Below are 20130 nucleotides of genomic sequence, written 5' to 3' on the forward strand. Positions count from 1 at the left end.
TTGTTATTCTTTTCAGTTTTTCTTTTTTTTCTTTTCAGTTTTTTAATTTTTTCTTTTTTTCAGTTTTTATTTTATTTTTTAATATATTAAAGGTGTCATTTAATTATACTATTTTTCTTAGTAAATTACACTATCTACATTAATAAATGATGCTAGTATATTTATATTTGAATGGCACTTTTAATTATGTATAATGATATTATTTTTTTTAGTAAATGACACTAACACTATATGGAAACGACACTAACACTATTTTGTGGAAATGACACTATTTCAAAATAACACTAACACTTTTTCTAAATGACATTAACACCATATGAAAATGACACTAACGCTATTTGGTATTATAAATGACACGATCATGTTATATAAATAACACTATTGCGAAATGACACTAACATTATATAGAAATAACTTCATTGGTACAGATGACACTAACACTATATGAAATTGACACTAATAATATTGTGTTCAATAAATGACATCATATCATATTTTATAAATAACACTCTCTTGAAATGATACTAACATTATATGGAAATGACATTAACACTATCTCGGAATGACATTAACACTATATGAAAATGACACTAACACTATTTTGTTATACAAATGACACTATCATGTTATATAAATAACACTATATGAAAATGACGCTAACACTATATGAAAATAACACTAACATTATCATGAAGTAACATTTTTCTTTGTTGCAAATGACACTAACACTATATGAAAATGACATTAACACTATATGAAAATGACATTAGCACTATATCAAAATAACAATAACACTATATGGAAACGACACTAACACTATCATAAAGTAACACTTTTTTTTTATATATATGACATGATGATGTTATTTATTTATATGAAAATGACACTAACACTATCATAAAGTAATATGATAGTATTATTTATATAACATGATGGTGTTAGTGTCATTTTTCATATAATGTTATTTACTAAGAAAAATAATGTCATTTAAATATATTAAAAGTGTAATTTACTAAAAAGAATAGTGCCATTTAGATATAATAAAAGTGTGGTTTAATAATAAAAACATTGCCATTTAACTAAATTAAAAGTGTTATTTAAATATAAATATAGTATCAATTATTAATGCATGTAGTGTTTAACTAAATTATAAGTGTTACTTAAATATAAATATAGTATCAATTATTAATCATATAGCGTAATTTAGTAAGAAAAATAGCGTTATTTATAAAAAAAATGAAATAAAAAATACAATTTAAAAAAAGATGAAAAAAATGAAAAGAAAGCAAACAAAAAGAAAAAGAAGAAAAAAAAATGCGAAAAACAAAAAAAAAAAAACCCGAAAGGTAAAAATTTCACCAAAAAAAAGAGGAAGAAAACCTAAAAAAAAAAAAAGAAAAAAAAACGAAAAGAAAATGAATGAGTTGTAAAGCATGAAAAAATAGAAAATTTACACCTACAAGAATCAAACCCGCGACCTTAGTGAGACGTTGAAACGTATCAAACCACTTGCGCTATCTGTGTAGAAGTGAAAAAATTGCGCTAGTTTAGTATATAACATGTGTCTTGAACCGGGTCAGATTTGACCCAAATGTACGGTATACTCAGGTATACGCAAGTTTTTTTTATTTTTTTAATATATACATTTATTTTGATTCCAATACTTCAAAATTGTTATTGACATTATTAACTTTACAAATTATATAAACATCAAAGCTTGATTAAATCGTTTCTCCTGTAACTTTAAATGAACATATAAAAGGACAAATCAATATCGATTTTTTATGTAAATTATAGAATAATGATGTCAATAACAATTTTTGAGGTAGTAGAATATATATATATATATATATATATATATATATATAGGGAATGGATCAATAAAGAAAGCTAAATGTAAAGAGAATGAAGAATGAATCTTGAGCATTAAAATAAATCAATCTAACGGATCATGTTTTTTTGGATATTAAGTTATTTTTTAATTGAAAAAGGTTAATTTAGTAATCCATTTTTCTTTCTTTTTTGGCTGGGTTCATTTGATCGTAGTATTTGTTTTTGTATTTCAAAAATTATTTTTTAAATGCAGTGAACATATCTTGCAATTGTAGACAAATATCATTAAAAAAATCAAATATTTTATTTAAATGTTCATTAATTTTATTTCTTTTTTAGATTAAATAATGTGCAATTATGATATTATTTCAAAAACAAATAATTAGATATGTAATGAATTTTTGTATTTATTCATTATATTTGTATTATTTAACTAATGTGCAATCACGACATTTTTTAGTAACTCATGTAGCATTTTATTTTTTTTATTATTTCAAAACATGTACTCCGTACATATTAATTTGGTTCTTTGTGTGATGATAATAAATAATTATATTGTATTTGAATATTGTTCAACACGTACCAAAATAAGAATTAAATTTTTGTGAATAGAGATACTAATTTGATGAATAACGTAACGGTTACTCATAAATTATGAATAAGAAAAATATTAGTTGAATAAAGTAACATTATTCATGAATATATCGTTTTCGAATAAAAATCATATTTATCTGAATAAGAATAATAGTTTGCTGAATAATTTATATGATACTCATAAATTGTGAATAAGGAAACTATTTTGTTGAATAAATTAGCATTTTTCATGAATAATCGTATCTAAATTTTGTTCAAGATTTATCGAATAAAAATCATATTTATGTGAATAAGGAATAAAGTTTGTTGAATAATTTATATGATACTCATAAATTGTGAATAAGGAAACTATTTTGTTGAATAAAGTAGCATTTTTCATGAATAATCGTATCTGAATTTTGTTCAAGATTTATCGAATAAAAATCATATTTATGTGAATAAGGAATAAAGTTTGTTGAATAATTTATATGATACTCATAAATTGTGAATAATAAACAAATATGACATGACCACACATAATAAAGATAAGATTTATTTGAATAAACTACAAAAGTTAATGAATATACATAGAAAATTTAAGAATAAACTACACAATATACTGAATTTATAACGAATATTCAATTTATAACCTTGTATCTAACACGACAACACATGATTATAAACTTTAATCCGTTCTACTCTTTGAGTTTGTATGAATAGCTATATCATGTCCAACTTTTGCCTTTTTGCATGCCTGCAAAACGTCTTCAGAGTGCTTACCCATTGGTGAGATAGTTCCAATCATATATTCGCGATCTTCTTTGAGAGCAATTTGATCGCTACATCTGCATTTGATCTTGTTGGTTTCATTAATTTCAGAATATACACAAGTCATATTTCCTTTTTCTTCATGCAAAATCACATCTTAAACACCACGTTGCAATTAAATTCTGCATTGCAATCAAATTCACCAAATTGTCAACCTCCAAGATAAAGATGAAACATCCATATCATTAGAATGATGTCAGATATAATAGATAAATGCAAAAAATGTAAGAAAGAAACTACATATACACAGAGAGAAGACCACATAATTAATGGTCGGAGTCAGAGTCGTTGTCGGAGTCGAGGGAGAATGGAAGAGGGAAGAGGGAGGACCGACGACAGAGCGGCATCAACTCTCAGTCCTCGGCCGAAGGAGTAGCAGCGTTGGCCCAGACCCAATACTTGTGCGACGGCGGCGGTGAGGCAAGGCGAAAGGGCGGCGGTGGTGGTTTATGGTCAGCAACAATCTGACCGAAGGAAATATGAAGGTATGAGATGTGATGCTGTCCGGCTGCTTCAAATGGCGACATTCTCACTGGAGAATTTCTGAAATCAAAGATTTTATTGTTCGGAAAACCCTAGACTAGAGAAGTTGAAACAGAGAGAAAATGGAAGAGTAATTTTCGGAACTACTTGATTTACATTCGTGGTAAATACCCAAAAATGTCCTTCCGTATTCAAAATCTCATTATTTCTGTATTTTTTTTTTTACTTTTTTCTATTTATTCGAAATTATATCTACCGTCAGATTAGGTAGATCTTAAGGCTTAGGATTATTCTCTATTCTTTACTTAGAGGTTATTCTTTATAGATCCATCCCCTATATATATATATATGGTGTGGTTCTAGAGAGAACTACATTATTTGTGAGAACAGAACCATCAAATCTAATGCATTCACCGTAAAAATTTAATACATTCGCTGTTAAAATTAATGCACTCAAAAAAATAAAAAAAATTGCTCCCTTCAGAATTCGAACCCAGGATCTGCATTCATCCAACAAGATGATACATCCACCGTAGATCTTGATAATCGAATGGCTGAAAATGATTATCCGTTCTTTTTTTATTTATGATTCTTTCTTGAACCTCTCCCTATATATATATATATATATATAGAGAGAGAGAGAGAGAGAGAGTGGATCATGTAGATCCACTCCCTTATAATAGTATATAGTTCTTAGCGGTCCTCCACAAATGAGGGCCACGTGGCGTATTAGGAGTGCGCCACGTGGCAGCGCCTTCCAAGGCCTTCCATGCCAAAAATGCGGAGGGGTAAAATGGTCATTTTAATTTATTTATTTATTTTTATTCTTTTTACAGAAAATTCATTTTTTTTCTGGGGCCGTCGTCAAAATTATGTATATAATTTAACACTAATATGCATAAAGGTAAACACAAATATGCATGACGCTGGATAGAATTATGCATGAGAAAGTATCAGTGTGTGACCCGTCAAGTGACCAGCGGTGAGAGCTACCTGACGATGTCACATAGTATTATGTATATAGTTCAACACGAATATGCATAAAGAAAAATATAAATATGCATAACATTACACACAAATATGCATAGCATCTTTCGACAGCGAGAGACACCAAATGGTTTGCATACTGATATTTTCTCATGCATATTTCTATCCAGCGTCATGCATATTTGAGTTTATATTTATGCATATTGGTGTACAATCATATGCAAAATTTTGACGACGGCCGCGAAAAAAAAATGAATTTTTGGTTTAAAATAAATAAATCGAAATGACCATTTTACCCCTCCGTGTTTTTGGCCTTGGAAGGCTTTGGACGCCTTTGGGAGGCTGCTGTCATGTGGTGCACTCCTAGCGCGCCATGTGCCCCCATTGTGTGGTCCAAATTTGGACCATATATATATATATATATATATATATATATATATATACTCCCTCCGTCCCAATAATGAAGACACACTTCATTTGGGCACGGAGATTAAGGTAAGGTAGATTAGGAAATAAAGTGGTATGACCCAATTCATTAGTGTATTTGATTATGTGGCTCTCATCTTCTCCTACCACCACCGCAAACCACCACCATTTGGGCTCTCATCTTTTACTATCTTTTCTCCTCCGGCGGAATCGCCGGCGACCACCACCGCCGACCATCGTCGAAACAACAAAAGCAAAATCGAAATCTGCCATTCTCATTCCTCACATTCCTATTCCCAAATTAGAACAATGAAAATTGAATCGAATCCAGCAATTCAGAAATTCAAAAATTTGAACCATGAACATTGAATCCAGAAATTGAAACAACACAACCAAAAAATCGAATCATAAAAATCGAAACAACACAACCAGAAATTTCGAATCCATGAAAATCTGCCGATTTTGTTCTCTCCGATTCCCAAATTTGAACCATGAGAATGGCGGCGGAGATGGAGGGTTTCAGAAGGAGAGTGGTGGCCTCACCGCTACGGCGGCCGGAGAAGGAGAAAAGAGGGGGACGAGAGGCGGTTTCAGACGCGCACGTATCTCGAGCGACGCCTCCGCCGCCCCAAAATCAGATCCACCACTCTCTTCCTCTCTCAAATCGAACTTAGAAATTGAGGGTGGTGGTTTGGCGGATCTGGGTTTTTGAAAGAAGGAGACCGGAGCCGCGTGGTGGTGGTTCGGCGGCTCAGGGCGGTGGTGGTTTGGCGGATCTGGGTGGCAGAGGAAGGGCGTGGGAAAGGCGACGCTGCTGTTCGGCGGGGTTAGGGCTCGGCCCTCTGCCCCCGTCAGTGTGTGCGCGAGCGATCGGAGGCTCACCGGAGGGGCGAGGGGTGCTCGGCGGTGGTCGTGGTTCGCCGGCGGCGACTCCGCTGAGAAAGGGGAGGAGATGGGCGGTGGGGGTGAAGAAAAATGAGGGAGGCGGGTGAACTAGATTAGGATTTTCTACTAATTTATACCATAATTAAGGTTCAAGTAATTAGTTATAATTAAGCCCTAATTCTTTCCATATTTAGAAGTGTGTCTTTATTATTGGGACAGCCCAATAAGGAAAGTGTGTCTTCATTAGTGGGACGGAGGGAGTATATATATAGGGAGAGGTTCAGGAAAGAACCATAAATAAAAGAAGACCGGAGAACCATTTTCAGCCATTCGATCATCAAGATCTACGGTGGATGCATCATCTTGTTGGATGAATGCAGATCCTGGGTTCGAATCCTGGAGGGAGCATTTTTTTTTTTATTTTTTTGAGTGCATTAATTTTAACAGCGGATGCATTAATTTTTATAGTGAATGCATTAGATTTGATGGTTCTCCCGTTCTTACAAATAATGTAGTTCTCTCTAGAACCACACCCTATATATATATATATATATATATATATATATATATATATATAGGGGAGGGCTAGAATAAAAACACTCTTAAGTGTATAAAATATAAATGATTTTCAGCCCTTAGATCATCAAGATCTACGGTTGATTCGTAACCCTTTTGGATGAATTCGTGGTCCTGGGTTCGAATCCCAAAGGTAGCAAAAATTTATTTTTCACAATTCGTAACCATGTTGGATGAATTCGTAACCCTGTTGGATAAAATTCGTACATTAAAAAACGTTTATATTTATATTTTAAGAAGTGTTTTTACTGTAGCCCTCCCCTATATATATATATATATATGGTGAGGCTACAATGAAAACAATCCTAAGTGTATAAACTATGGACAAGATCGAGCCCTTCATCTGGAAGAAATTAACGGACCAGATTATAAGTTCGGCCTTCTTATGGTTCGTTCAAGTTTAGTTAATAATTCGTAACTTATATTGTATAAAGGGTAAATATGTCATCAAAATTGAGGTTGACTATTCGTATCTTTCAATTTGTTCCGATCGAGGCGGGATATTGAAAGATTTGGTTTTCCATCAGAACAATCATTTTGGTCGAGAATTTAGAAGGTTTGATATGAATTTAATGCAAAATAAAATAGCACCAATAACATAATTCCATAGAACCGAAAAATTAAATAAAATAATACTACTAATTATGTTGAGTATGAATTGCAAAGTATTTGATGCAGATTTTCAGTCTCTCTCTCTCTCTCTTCAATTATAACCTACGAAATAACTCTTCCATCTTCTTCACTCACAAACGGCGGAAGAAGTAGGGTTCGATTGTAGTTTCTGATTCCAGCGACGGCGGGACAATGGCGAGGACGAAGAATGCAACGGCAGCGCGAGGTTCGTAAACGTTGGGTTCAATTGTTGGATCGGTTTTAACCCTCTCTTAGTTTCGATTCTTTCAAAAATTTAATTCAAATTGAGAAATTTGTCATCTTTTTAAGGATTTGGGAGTTGTCAATTTTGAGAACCCTTTTTGTGTTCGATTGTGGGTTTCTTTTCGAAAGTTTTATTCTTTATAATTGTCCTTTGTGTCTTTAAATTATTGTGGGGTATGCTTCTCCTGTTGCATGTGTGCATTGGTTATTTTTTATGCCTTGAATTTGTGTATGTGTAGTCCTACTCAATGGTATGTTTTGGGTATTGGTTCGTGGGGGTGGTTTTTTTTTTTGGGGGAGGGGGGGAGGGATTATTGGTTGTTGTGAACAAGTCATTGTACGAATTTGTATGTATGGGTGAAATATTATATTAACTTCTTTTATTGGTTCTTTTCAGATTTTAGTATCTAATGTACCAAAAGTGGAATTTTATGGTGTGTATATGTTATTGTTGAATGAACCGCGTGTAGTTTCATATATTTTATATTATTTCAAGATCTAGTGTTACGATATGGTCTGAACTGAACGGGTGTATCAATGAATAATTTTTGGGACTAAGATCTGGACAACGTAAGGGTTGAAGCTCAGAATTATAATTGAATGTATTTGCAGGCAAAAGCAAAGAAGTGAGTAAAGACAAACAAATCCATGAGAATCCCAAAACTGGAGTTACGAACTGCCAAGCAACTAAAGGTGTATTATGTACTGTTTTTTAATAATAATTGAAACTATATTTTATTTATTTTAAATGATATATGGTTATGTTTCTGTCCATTATAATTTGCAATTTCTATGTAGTTCATACGAAGAACAAGGGAAAAGGTGTGTTGCAAAGTTCTGGATCCGAAGCTGATGTAACGAATTTTGAAGGTATGTATAATAAATGTGTAGAGAGTAAGTTAAATAGATTATTAAATTTGTATACTCAACAAGTAAACTTAACTTTTAAAAAATTGTTTCACAGTTCGTACAAAACATAAGAACGATCCTTTAATGGTTGAATTAAAAAGGGCTGTATTTGCAGGTATTAATCTTTAATTTTTTTGTTAATTTTCTGTGTTTACATTTAATTATTTAGAGAACTGTAATGTTGACAGTTGTGTTCATGATTTATAGCTTAGTTTCGAGAGATTTATTGATTATGGAAACAATAGCATGGTTCTGATATTCTGATAATAATATAATTGCAGGTTCTGTATTTCCTTTTTATATTTTAATGTAATGAGTGTGTAGTATGATGTTGATGTTTGAGGTATTGAAATAATTTCAATTAATAAAAAAAATTATTTATGTCTTACGAATTATGTAGTTCAATCTGTTGTAATGTGTTTTAGTAGTATAATACCGTTTGAGAATTATAGTAACATGTGTTACGAATTATGTTTATGTTAAGAATTATATTTTAGGGTCTTACGAATTATGTAGTACAATCTGTTTTAATGTGTCTTAGTAGTATAATACCGTTTGAGAATTATAATAATATGTGTTACGAATTATGTTTGTGTTAAGAAGTATATTTTAGGGTCTTATGAATTATGTGGTTACGTGTTGCAGCCAATGCTCGTAAGAGGAAAGCAAATGAAATCGGGGGCTCGTCAGGTGATATACCAATCCAGCAGCCCGATAATATCGTAGTGTCTGATGCGCCACTGTCGCCTGTTGCCATGGCGAAAAAAATTCGTAAAGAAAAACGCCAGGCTTCCTTAGAGAACTACAAACAGTTGCAAGTTCGGCCTGCTGAGGACTACCCGTCTCTTTTCACAAGAAGCACCCCATGTGTCATGTATAAGGCTGTCAGGGAGATGAGTGATCTTCAACACTTTGCTGTTGCGCAGATGGGTTTCGATCATCTGTTGGAACTATTAGTTAAGGATATGCCGGGGAAGCTTAACTACTGGTTGTTAGATCGATTCAACTATAAGAGGTGTGAGATTCAGCTTTCGTGCGGAACCAAAATACCAGTCACTGCAGATGATGTTTATAGGGTATTTGGGTTCCCCAACGGGGGGAAGGAGATGCCACTGCTAAATAGGGATGATACTACTCCGTTGTTGGAGCAATGGAGGGCATTCTTTCCAAACACAAATCCGAGGAACATTAAGATAAACGAGCTTAAAGATGTCATGCTTTCATGTGAAGATGGAGGGAGGTGGTTCAAAATACATTTCATGTTGATGGTTGCGCACTGCCTTATCGAAAGCACAGCTAATGGGTGCGTATTTCCAAGAATAATTGGTTGCCTTGAAGATCTGGACACAGTTAGAGATTGGAATTGGTGTGAGTATGTAATTGATTCGTTGATTAGGAACAAGAAGGACTGGGAGATTAATACGGCACAGTATTACGTTGGACCCACATTATTCCTGACGGTGAGTATGTGGTTACATGTTAATGTTACTTGTTGCATTAATCGATTGACAAGAATTTAACTAATTCCTTATGTGTGATATGATTTTTAAAATGTGTTAAATTTTGATGGCAGGTGTTTTATGTAGATAGGGTCCGTTGGGCAAACAATAAGATTTGCAGGAAATTTCCATTATTTATGAATTGGGATTCAAAGAAATTGCGTGACAGGGAATCGAATGAGATTGCATCCAGTTCGTTTGGAGATGGAATCGTGTTGGATCCTATAATTGTGGAGGAGCCGTTACTGTCTGCCTCGGCTAAGTTGGGCAAGAAGTTGGAGTTGTATTTGAGGACAAGAGATGAAATCTTCCAAATGATCAATTCGGCTAAGGATGAACTCTTAGTGGATGAGGACTTCAAGATGAAGTTAGAGGAGACAAGAACTCATCTAATATCACCACCGTATCTGCTCACATCTTTTCCGGTTGACAGGGTGAAGATTCCAGATGAGAATGTTGATGAGGTGATCGAATCGCCAAAGAAGACAATTGACATTGATGATGAATTCTGGTCTGATCCCGAAGTGGAGAGATCGTGCGAGGAGATAATTAAAAAGACTTGTGCCCAAAATACGGTTAGTGCTGATGGTCCTTCGTTCAGCCTTGGACTAACACAATACATGAGGGATGACTCAACGGTTCCGGGAGTAACTGGAGAACAATCTACTGTTTGTCGGGTAAATCAAATCATTGTGTATATTGTGTAATTTTTTTTGAATTGAAATGTTATTAAGGTTGAGTCGTTTTGCAGGTGATGGACATATTGTAGATTTACTTATTGGTCTATATTTTTGGTGCATTTACAAGTGGACGAAGTGGCAGGTGATGGACATATTCCTAATTCGAATGAGGTAAGCATCTTTGGTGTACTTAATTTTTGAAATACTTTTATAATTACATTTTTTTGTTTGGGAATTAATATACAAAATTCAGGAATTATAAGTATTTATCTTATGAATATTAAGTAAAATTTACTTATTGGTCTATATTTTTGGTGCATTTACAGGTGGACGAAGTGGCAGGTGATGGACATATTCCTAATTCAACTGAGGTAAAATATATATATATAAGCATTTTTGGTGTACTGAATTCTTGAAATACTCTTATAATGACATTTTTTTGTTTGGCAATTAATATACAAAATTCAGGAATTATAAGTATTTCTCTTACGAATATTAAGTAAAATTTGGATATTTGTAAAATCTATGAAAGTGTGTGGCAAATGCATATTTTTTTCATAGACATGCTGATATTAACTGAAAATAAAATTCTCTGTACCTCTTATGTACATTGCATGTATACTATATGTCGTTTATTAAGGTTAATATTTATTTGTTTGGTCTTGATTGTGGTAGAGTGCGGAAGTACAAAATCCATTATCTGTATCTGCAACTACCCAGTGTGGATTTGAAGGAAGCTCGGTAAATATTTAGTATAATATGTAGCTATTTTATTACCGTATGCATTGTAATTGATGATATTTTGATACTAAAATGAAATAGGCTGGAATTGTTGGTGAAGTGCAACCAGGAAAGGGTATGGTGCCTTGCCGCGGTGTGAGGACAAACATCGCCGGACGTGCAAAAAAGAATGGGGAGGATAACATGTTGTTTGAGAATCCTACAACTTTGGTAAAAAGACTTCGTAGTGGTAGGATGTAAACAAATTCGATATGGTTGTAAATTTATAACATGTCATTCAGGTGAAGGGTGCGTGCGTTGGTGCAGAACCAGGAAATCGATTGGTCTTGCAACCTTTGGTGCAAAACGTACGTGTTTTTTTTGACGAACTTTATGGAGACATGTTGCATGTTGTTGTGGATATGACTATTATGCGAGAAGTATTTTGAAATATATTAGTTGGATGAAATCATTTGGTATTGAAAGCCGCCTTTATCTAGTCCTCTTGCATGATAATTATCTGTCTTGTTAGTGTTTAGAATATTGTTTAAATTTGATGTTGATTCATTAGGAATTGATTGTTCTTTTAAAATGTTACACAATGAATTATAGAAACAATTTATACGAATTATATGGCATTTAAGAATTATTTTGTGTTTATTAGCATGTCTTACAGAATTATATTGAAATTTGGTACGAAACGAACTGTATGTGTATATGGTACGAATTATATGTATGTATATTGTGAACTTTCTTTCGTAATATTTTTATGATAATATTTTATAATGTACCGTAACCTTTATTGCGAGTTTATTTAGGTTATTGCGGAGCCTGTGAGAACGCGATGCAGAGACAAGGGGCTTCTTAAGAAAACAAATTATAACTTGTCTCCGTTTATCGAGAAGAGTGTGAATACAACAAGACGGCTGAATAAGAAAGAGAAGGCTCTCGCCCTTTTCGGATTCTATAACCGTGAAGTGGATAAGTAAATTAATATATTCAGAAGATTTGGAATTAATTTATTTTGATGTTATCTAAAGGTAAATACATTGCATTTTGGTATTAATTTCAGCCTCGAGGTGATGTTCCATTACGGAAACAAAATGCTTCAGAGAATGCACATTGCAACACTATGCAGAGACAATGTGGTAGGTCCTGAAGTCATTAATGCTTGGGCAATGTATTTGAATAGCAATGAGGAGCTCAAGGCAGATACATCGCCAACACGATTCTTTGCGTCCGTTGAAATTTGCGTAAGATATATTTATGTTTAAAATTAAACGCAAAATTTGTACTTTTCTCATTTGTCTGTTGAAAATATTTCACGTGTTGTTATGTTATTAATTTTTAGTCGGAATCGATTGTGCAACCACCAAGTAGTTGGACCTTCAATAGATGCCGAGAAATATTTTTTAGGCTTCTATCGGATGAACTAACTAGGCCGCAGCCATTATCTGTAGCAGCCATAGATTTGGTATGATTTAAATGTTGTGCACTTGTATTACATTTTTGAATCATAAAAATCGCATTACTAAAGTGTTGTCATGCATTATTCCTTGCAGTTCTTTTTCCCTGTGTTTAGAGTTATGAATTTTTTTGTGGTGTGCTTGGACCTTAAAAAAGAGAAGGTGTACGTGTTAGACAGTCGGAATGAGGCGCAAAGTCATTGCCGAACTGAAAAATATATGTCAGCAGTTGATGATGTGGTAAGTAACAATGTGTTCCATCTGTTTTCATGCTTATGCGTGTTTTGTGGTTTAATACTTTTTAAATTTTATAATGTTTATTTATTTAACAGAAGCAAATGCTTGGAGACTACTTTGGCTCTTTGGGTCATGTGCACAAGAGCACCATTGCCAAACGCGCAAAGATGATGATACCACCGTTGAAATGGGGGGACTCGAAGAACATAAATGACTCAGGCGTATATATGATGCGACACATGGAGACGTTTATGGGTGAGTCTCCAGCCTTATAGGGTTGCAGCCTGGCACCGAAACTAAAGAAGCAACTTAACCTCTTGCGTATGAGGTATTGTGCAGCCCTTCTTGGTTGGGAAAAAAACAGTGTCAAAAATACGATTGAAGTGGGAGCTAATGCGTACTACGACGAGGTCTTTAATAACCCCGCAATAAATATCGATGCTACTTTGTTAGGATGAAGTTCGTCAACTGAAATAATTTATTGGTTTTTGTGTTGGTTGATACTTTCTGGATAATTCAGTTTGATTTATACGTTAGACCTTCTTTTTGGGACACTTTCGAACATTTATTATGATGTTGATTGGATTAATTCCACGTTTTTTCAGTTTTTCATATTGCAAGGTATTCATGTTTTATAATATATGCGGAGTGTTGTTTTGAAAATTCATGTTACGAATTACACGTAATCGGATTAAGAATTAAACACATGTTTTTGTTTTATTTAATAAAAATAATTATTTTGTAACAAATGTTGTGTTACGAGTTTTATTTATTTTATTGTGTTGTTTGAGGAGGACTGTTGGCCAAATACGATAATGGCATAAATCGTGGTGTTACGAATTATATTTTTTGTGTTAAGAATTATAATCACGCTTTATTTAAAATAAATTGATTTCGTAGTATAAGATTTTTTGTGTTTAAGTACATAATAAAGTCACTTATACGAATTACATTTTTAGTTTTTTAGTGATAATTTATATGATATATTATAAGAACCATCGGTGTTACGAATTATGGTTTTTGTGTTACGAATTATAATCAAATTTACTTCAAAATTAAATGATTTGTTATTCTATAGAATTTTATTAGCGAGAATTGGAATGATAGATTTTAAGAATTAAAATTATAGTTGTTAGTTGTGAGGACGTATGAAAATTATTCAGTCGTCATAAAATATAATGAGTATATATTAACAATACACTTATATTTAAGCCATGCATCTAAACATAAGAAATGAATTTATCATAATGCCATTTAATTATTGAGTAATATTATGAAATGAATTGTTCACAAAACCACAATGTGTTAGTCATATTCCATGACTTTGAAATATAAAATAAACACTAAACAAACTTGAAAGTGCATGACAAATTGAGAAATTGAAATTTCAAAACAAATTGACATTGTTTCTTTGTCCTAGAACAATCACTCATCTTCACTATCTTCTTCAACAACCTTGCCACAATTGCGCGAATCATGTCGAGCACTGGCGACCACACTTCTTGCACATTCTTTTGGGTTTCTTTGCTTTCTCAGCCTCTACCTCAAATCTTGACTTCAACCTCTTACCACTGCCCTTTGTTCTAACAGCGTCGGGTGGATGAACATTAACTACAGTGGGGAGCTTGGACCCATAGAATATTTCAAACATTCTTTCCTTCCCGGCTGCTGTCGATGGCTCAGGTACATCCTTAGAATGGGTGTCTGCCCAAAGTCTTAATTGTTCAAAGAGGGAATCAGTTAAAGCATCATTCCCATCAGCAATACCAATACATCGGAATGCCTCAGCCAATAATGACTTATTGCGTGATTTCGTGTTCAGACACGATAAAACGCCTGCACTAGCAACCTTAAGCCATTTATGGACAATGTACTTGGATGGGATGGCTTTCAGCCCCATGTTACGCATTACAGCGAACATGTGCCTGCACGGAAGGCCCGACTTGACGAAATGCTTACAGGAACATGTAATGGTGTCTTCAGACATAATATGAACAACATGAAATACACCATTTGATCTATCATCTATAGCGTACCTATGCTCTTCATCGTCAGTGTCCATAGTCTTTATGCAGCAACGGTTAACACCCTCCATAATCTCAATCTGAACTTCTAGGAATTTATTCCTAGTGTAGATAACGGCGGTGTGCCGTTCCAATGGAGAGTTTGTCTTCAACTGCGGCACTGTCGTCTGATCAACCATACACAATTGTTTGAAAGTTTGTCGTTGGGCGTCCATTGCACTTTCAAAGTGGATGTAGAAAGCTGCCAGGTTTGAAGTATGATTAAAATATTTGCGAAAAAAGCTATTCTCACTTTCCGACAACGATGTGGTTCTAAACAAACCACTCATGCTTAGTTCGCGGAAATATGCTGGTATCCAATATGTACGCTTCGAGAACATATCTTGAAACCACGTGTGATCTTCCAACTCATACTCATCTAAGACTTCGGCCCACTTTTTCTCAAAATCTGACCACACCACGTCGTGAATCTTGCTAGTCAAATCAGCATTCTCCAGCAATGATATTGGCAGCTTTTGAGCTCACAGATTTCATCATTATATGCCACATACAAAATCTGTGTCGTGTGTTGGGCATAACGTTTTCGATTGCAATTTTCAGAGCTGGGTCTTGATCGGTTATCAACATTCTGGGGGCGTGTCCCATGCACTCAACAAATTGTTGAAGTATCCAAGAATATGCACTCACATCCTCCTTATTTAGTAAACCAGCTGCAAACGTAACACATCCACCGTGGTTGTCCTTGCCAGTAAAAGGGGTGAATATCATGTCATACATGTATACAGTATATAAATTATAGTTATAAATCTCCTCATGGAATGTATATTGAAAAATTCATATCGTACTGTTAATATATACTCATTCTATTTTAGGATGACTACATAATTGCCATAGGTCCTCACAACTAACAACTATAATTTTAATTCTTAAAATCTATCATTCCATTTCTCGCTAATAATATAATTCGTAACACACAAACCATAATTCGTAACACCGGTGGTTCTTATAATATATCATATCAATTGTCACTAAAAAAAACGTATCACTGAATTTATTATGTACAAAAACACAAAAAAAATCGTAGAACTCTAAATCACTTTATTTTAAATAAAACTTGATTATAATTCTTAACAAAAAAAAATATAATTCGTAACACTACGTTTTTGTTCACTATCATATTTTGCCAAAAGTCCTCCCCAAAAACAATAATTATTTGAATTATGAGTTTAACATACCTGTTTGTTGAGTATGTAGCATCAAATGATACAGCATCACCAAACACGGAGTAGTTTTGCACGCCAATAGAGTCACACCAAAATAAACTCTTCACCTTATCAAACTCATCGGTCAAGTATTCGCACTTGAAACCATCGTCACAATCACGTTTGCTGATGAACCTATCGAGAAGTAGCTGTGCATCAAACCCATCGGCATGAGAATTAATGTCGTATGATAAGTTTTTAAAGTCCTTGCTCGTACAACCAACATCATCATAACCTCCAACCAACTCTTTAAAAATACGGAATGCCCTCATCGATCCAATGTTAGCCTTGGCACACCTCAACATAATCATTTGGTGTGACTGATCAATTTTACGATTTTGCTTCATAAAAGGACGACATTCCTCACTTACAAGCTCATGGTTGTGTGATTCGTCAAACCGAGTTACAACGTATTTACCGTCTTCGTCTCGTAAGTTGACCTTAATAGTAGCCTTACAACTGTTTCTGGTAGACGGCTTCCGTCGCCTCTTGGTTTTTCGTGTGCTTGATTCAGTTACATCTTTTTGGGACTCCGGTTTATAGCCCTCCCTTGTACAGATAAAATATCTATACAATATTTGACCATGTTTCCCTTTTTTGGCTGAGCCCAACCGAGTTCCAAATCCCGACGCAGATCCATATTTTTTATAAAACTGATATGCGTCATTTACAGACGTGAATTGTTGACCCATGTAAGGCTTCTTTCTGGAATCGCAAACAGGAAGGTATGATTTGGCGTCACATTCTATTTCGCCTTCTTGCTCTGAATCTGAAATAATAGTTGATCAAAACGATATCAAAATACTACTAATGAGGTAACCTGTTATGATACACTAACGGGTAACGTAACTAATCAAATTCGTACCAAATTCGTAGTATAAAAATGCATAACATAATTAAAAAGATCGTGCGATAAGAATTATACACATTTACGGGATAAGAATTGCCGAACAATAGAATTGCTTAAAAATAGCGTTACGAACTGCCAAACAACTCAAGGTATATTATGAACCATTTTAGCATATTAACACAAAAATAGAATAACCAAACCAGAATATTGAAATACAATCGAAAACAAACAATAAAATTCGTAACAAATTCTTCATACTCATACTTCATATATAATATACTACGACAAACAATAATTCGTAACAAACACAAACAAAAATCGTACTAAATACTACCCAACATAACCCATAAACAATTCGTAACAAGTTATGTTTCATACACAAGACATAATCACAGAAAATTCGTAAAAGAGAGAAATAATAAAGAACATACATACCTGGGTTATCCATGACTTAGTTTGAAGAAATAGACTGATGAACCCAGAATTTTGGCGTCTCTGTGTTTTACGTTTGATAATGAATTAAGATTTATGCCCATCTCGTGTGTTAAATAAATGGCGTGAATAAAGATTTGATAGTTGGAAATAAAGATTTGATGTGAAAAAAAAATATTTGATACGGTCATTAGGCGTGAATAATTATAGAATAAATTGTGCAATTACATACTTAACCTTTAACTATATTGGCGTGAATATTGATAGATTAAATTAGGCTAATTTCAAGCCATTAGATCAATCAATATCTAGTGGACCAGATTCATCCATATTTTATACACTTAAAGCTGTTTTTATTATAGCCCTCCCCTATATATATATATCTATATATATATGGAGAAGTTCTATTGAGAAGCCTAAATATTTTGAGAAGTGAGAAGCAATCCTAACCCTTTATTTAACAAAATCAAACGGCCATCATCTAATCTTATACCATACGTCCATTCTATTAAAAAGGACATTTTTGTAATCTCCAATTTTGATATAACCGTAGCTCCTATATATATGTATATATTGATTGAACTATTTTTGGTAGATTAAGATTTTATAATCCTTTTTCAAGATTTATTCACGCAAATTTTCTTTTTGATTAAACTATCATTATTATTCTTAACCAAATCAAAATATTTTAGGAAGATTTTATTGAAAATACGTTTTTTATATTATTAACTTTACGTTTCTTCTTCTCCTAAATTGAATTCTTCACAAAATTATATAATGAACGTTATTTGATTTATTGAACGTGTATCATAAAGTAACGAACAACTCCATTGTTTGTTATATTTTTTAATATGTTCGTCAGAAATGTTTGTATCACAAAGTAACGAACAACTCACTTTGTTCGTTATATTTTTTAACACGTTCTTCAAAATTATATAATGAATGTTATCTGATTTTTATTGAACTATATCACACTATTTAACGAACTTAATTAATGAACATATTATATATTTACGTTGAACTTAATTTCACAATTTGATGAATCTACAACTTAGAATATTTAGAATGATACAACACAATAGATCTACCAATTTTCTTTTCATATTCATCACCTTTGCTATTCTAGCTATCATACTACAACAAAATACACACACACACACACACACAAAACTGTGCAACATTCTCTTAGTATTTATTCATAAAAAAAGTATAGTGTTCACTAAATTACATTAATAAGTGCAATACAAATTCTAAATAACAAATATGCACTTCACATTCATCTCTCTAACACTCCCAATCTTCAGATCACCTTGCACTATGCACCAAAGGGCTTGTACTGTTGTGGCTCATCGAATCTCCTAACCAATAACCAAACCTAAAACAAAATAATACAATTATTCATACTTGCTTCAATTTCGATATCAAATTATATTAGATGAACACAACAATCAATCTGAGATGAACGTGTTATATATTTCCGATGAACATTATAGATAAAATCTGCAGCCAATTCAGTAATTTTATGAATTAAAATGAATTAAATTCAACACATCAACACACCATCATTAAGATAATATTAAAAGTTTATCCTTATATTTTGCATCTAGGGTTATAAATAATTACACACATTCTGGAACCACACAAAACAACTAAAAAAGTCCAAACAATATTGTTTTATAGTTGGACGAAAAAAAGTCAGAATCCAAGGAGAGACGAAAACACTACAAAACACAACAACTATTGAACATGGTGGACCAATATCAGGAACCACAAAGTCACAAAAAAATAATAAAATGTTCATAAAAAAGGACCATAAGTTCGCAGGAATGCAAGTTTAAATTGTGGAGAAACACATAATAAAAAGTGTTCGATTCTAAAATACAGACTACGCAAGTTGGGTACCTATTTATTTTCTTACGTTCGATCATAAAACGAACATAGAAATTAAAATACATTGAACTTTCTTAACAATCCATGAAAAAAAATGAATAACCCAATAAAATGTTAAAAAAAATGAAAAACCCCAGTTTTTATTTCTCGAACAAACCCAGGAACTACACATAATAAATCCAAAAAAAAATTAAGAAATCCATAAAAAAAAATTAAAAAACAAAAAAGCACGAACTATACATAAACAATATGGAATCACATGAACACTGAATAGTTCCGAACAGAAAACTAGAAAGAAACACACAAATAGGATAAATCAAGAACCCCATAAAGTACGAACCAATATAGTTACCTTCTCGAACAAGTTCAGATGCAGCCTCACCTTCTGCAAGATGTCGCCCTAATTTTTATTTTGTACAAGTTCGGAGGATGAAACAAATGTGAACAAGCAAAAATGATTGCAAAAATATGTAATTTCAGTTCATAGAAATCGCTTCCAATCATCATCTACAAGGAAAGTGAGAAAATCCTGGGATTTGATTACAATTCTATATTTTGGTAGAAATCGAATGGACGACTATAACCTTTTCGCATAAAAAACTAATTTAGATGGATGTTATTAATTACAAAAATTATTATTCGAACGAGATCTGAACCGTTAATTGTGATTAAATCAATGAATTAAAATACTTCT

At 33.1% G+C, this 20130-nt stretch overlaps 3 protein-coding genes and 1 long non-coding RNA gene across 8 annotated transcripts; 2 read left to right on the plus strand and 2 right to left on the minus strand.

Moving 5' to 3' along the window:
• Window positions 1-3001: 3001 nt before the first annotated feature.
• Window positions 3002-4032, minus strand: LOC130990338 (uncharacterized). 2 transcript variants are annotated; one of them, XR_009090937.1, is made up of 2 exons: window positions 3481-4032; window positions 3002-3356 (listed from the first exon to the last, which is right to left on the minus strand). It is a non-coding gene; the product is annotated as an uncharacterized LOC130990338 (long non-coding RNA). The 2 variants fall into 2 exon arrangements; XR_009090936.1 differs by having other exon boundaries at window positions 3475-3543.
• A 3149-nt stretch (window positions 4033-7181) lies between these two features.
• On the plus strand, window positions 7182-12165 carry LOC130990339 (uncharacterized). Of its 4 annotated transcripts, XM_057914557.1 has the most exons (11): window positions 7182-7429; window positions 8080-8160; window positions 8266-8337; window positions 8432-8491; window positions 9022-9836; window positions 9950-10552; window positions 10627-10726; window positions 10882-10926; window positions 11231-11296; window positions 11378-11643; window positions 12094-12165. In XM_057914557.1, the coding sequence occupies exons 1-7, from the start codon at window positions 7396-7398 to the stop codon at window positions 10642-10644; spliced, it is 1683 nt and encodes a 560-aa protein (XP_057770540.1). In that variant the 5' UTR covers window positions 7182-7395; the 3' UTR covers window positions 10645-10726; window positions 10882-10926; window positions 11231-11296; window positions 11378-11643; window positions 12094-12165. The 4 variants fall into 4 exon arrangements, with proteins under 4 accessions (XP_057770540.1, XP_057770539.1, XP_057770541.1 ...); XM_057914556.1 differs by lacking the exon at window positions 12094-12165 and having other exon boundaries at window positions 11378-11949; XM_057914558.1 differs by lacking the exons at window positions 8432-8491; window positions 12094-12165 and having other exon boundaries at window positions 7184-7429; window positions 11378-11947.
• Window positions 12166-12268: 103 nt separating this feature from the next.
• On the plus strand, window positions 12269-13590 carry LOC130990340 (uncharacterized). The gene is made up of 4 exons (XM_057914560.1): window positions 12269-12528; window positions 12627-12749; window positions 12838-12981; window positions 13074-13590. Exons 1-4 carry the CDS (start codon window positions 12358-12360, stop codon window positions 13251-13253), a joined length of 618 nt encoding a protein of 205 aa, XP_057770543.1. The 5' UTR covers window positions 12269-12357; the 3' UTR covers window positions 13254-13590.
• Window positions 13591-14452: 862 nt separating this feature from the next.
• LOC130990609 (protein FAR1-RELATED SEQUENCE 5-like) lies at window positions 14453-17562 on the minus strand. The gene is made up of 3 exons (XM_057914833.1): window positions 17550-17562; window positions 16238-17033; window positions 14453-15476 (listed from the first exon to the last, which is right to left on the minus strand). Exons 1-3 carry the CDS (start codon window positions 17560-17562, stop codon window positions 14453-14455), a joined length of 1833 nt encoding a protein of 610 aa, XP_057770816.1.
• Window positions 17563-20130: the final 2568 nt, after the last annotated feature.

Source organism: Salvia miltiorrhiza, chromosome 6 (assembly GCF_028751815.1).
Source record: "Salvia miltiorrhiza cultivar Shanhuang (shh) chromosome 6, IMPLAD_Smil_shh, whole genome shotgun sequence".
Lineage (NCBI taxonomy): Eukaryota > Viridiplantae > Streptophyta > Magnoliopsida > Lamiales > Lamiaceae > Salvia > Salvia miltiorrhiza.

Bases quoted from the DNA above. Each gene is read 5' to 3' on its own strand.
- LOC130990339 (XM_057914557.1), top strand. From the start codon at position 7,396: ATGGCGAGGACGAAGAATGCAACGGCAGCGCGAG. The intron at 7,430-8,079 runs GTTCGTAAACGT...ATGTATTTGCAG, and splicing joins GAATGCAACGGCAGCGCGAG to GCAAAAGCAAAGAAGTGAGT. The intron at 8,161-8,265 runs GTGTATTATGTA...ATTTCTATGTAG, and splicing joins GAACTGCCAAGCAACTAAAG to TTCATACGAAGAACAAGGGA.
- LOC130990609 (XM_057914833.1), bottom strand. The intron at 15,477-16,237 runs GTATGTTAAACT...TGATTTGACTAG, and splicing joins GCTACATACTCAACAAACAG to CAAGATTCACGACGTGGTGT.
- LOC130990340 (XM_057914560.1), top strand. From the start codon at position 12,358: ATGTTCCATTACGGAAACAAAATGCTTCAGAGAATGCACATTGCAACA. The intron at 12,750-12,837 runs GTATGATTTAAA...TATTCCTTGCAG, and splicing joins CTGTAGCAGCCATAGATTTG to TTCTTTTTCCCTGTGTTTAG. The intron at 12,982-13,073 runs GTAAGTAACAAT...TTTATTTAACAG, and splicing joins TGTCAGCAGTTGATGATGTG to AAGCAAATGCTTGGAGACTA.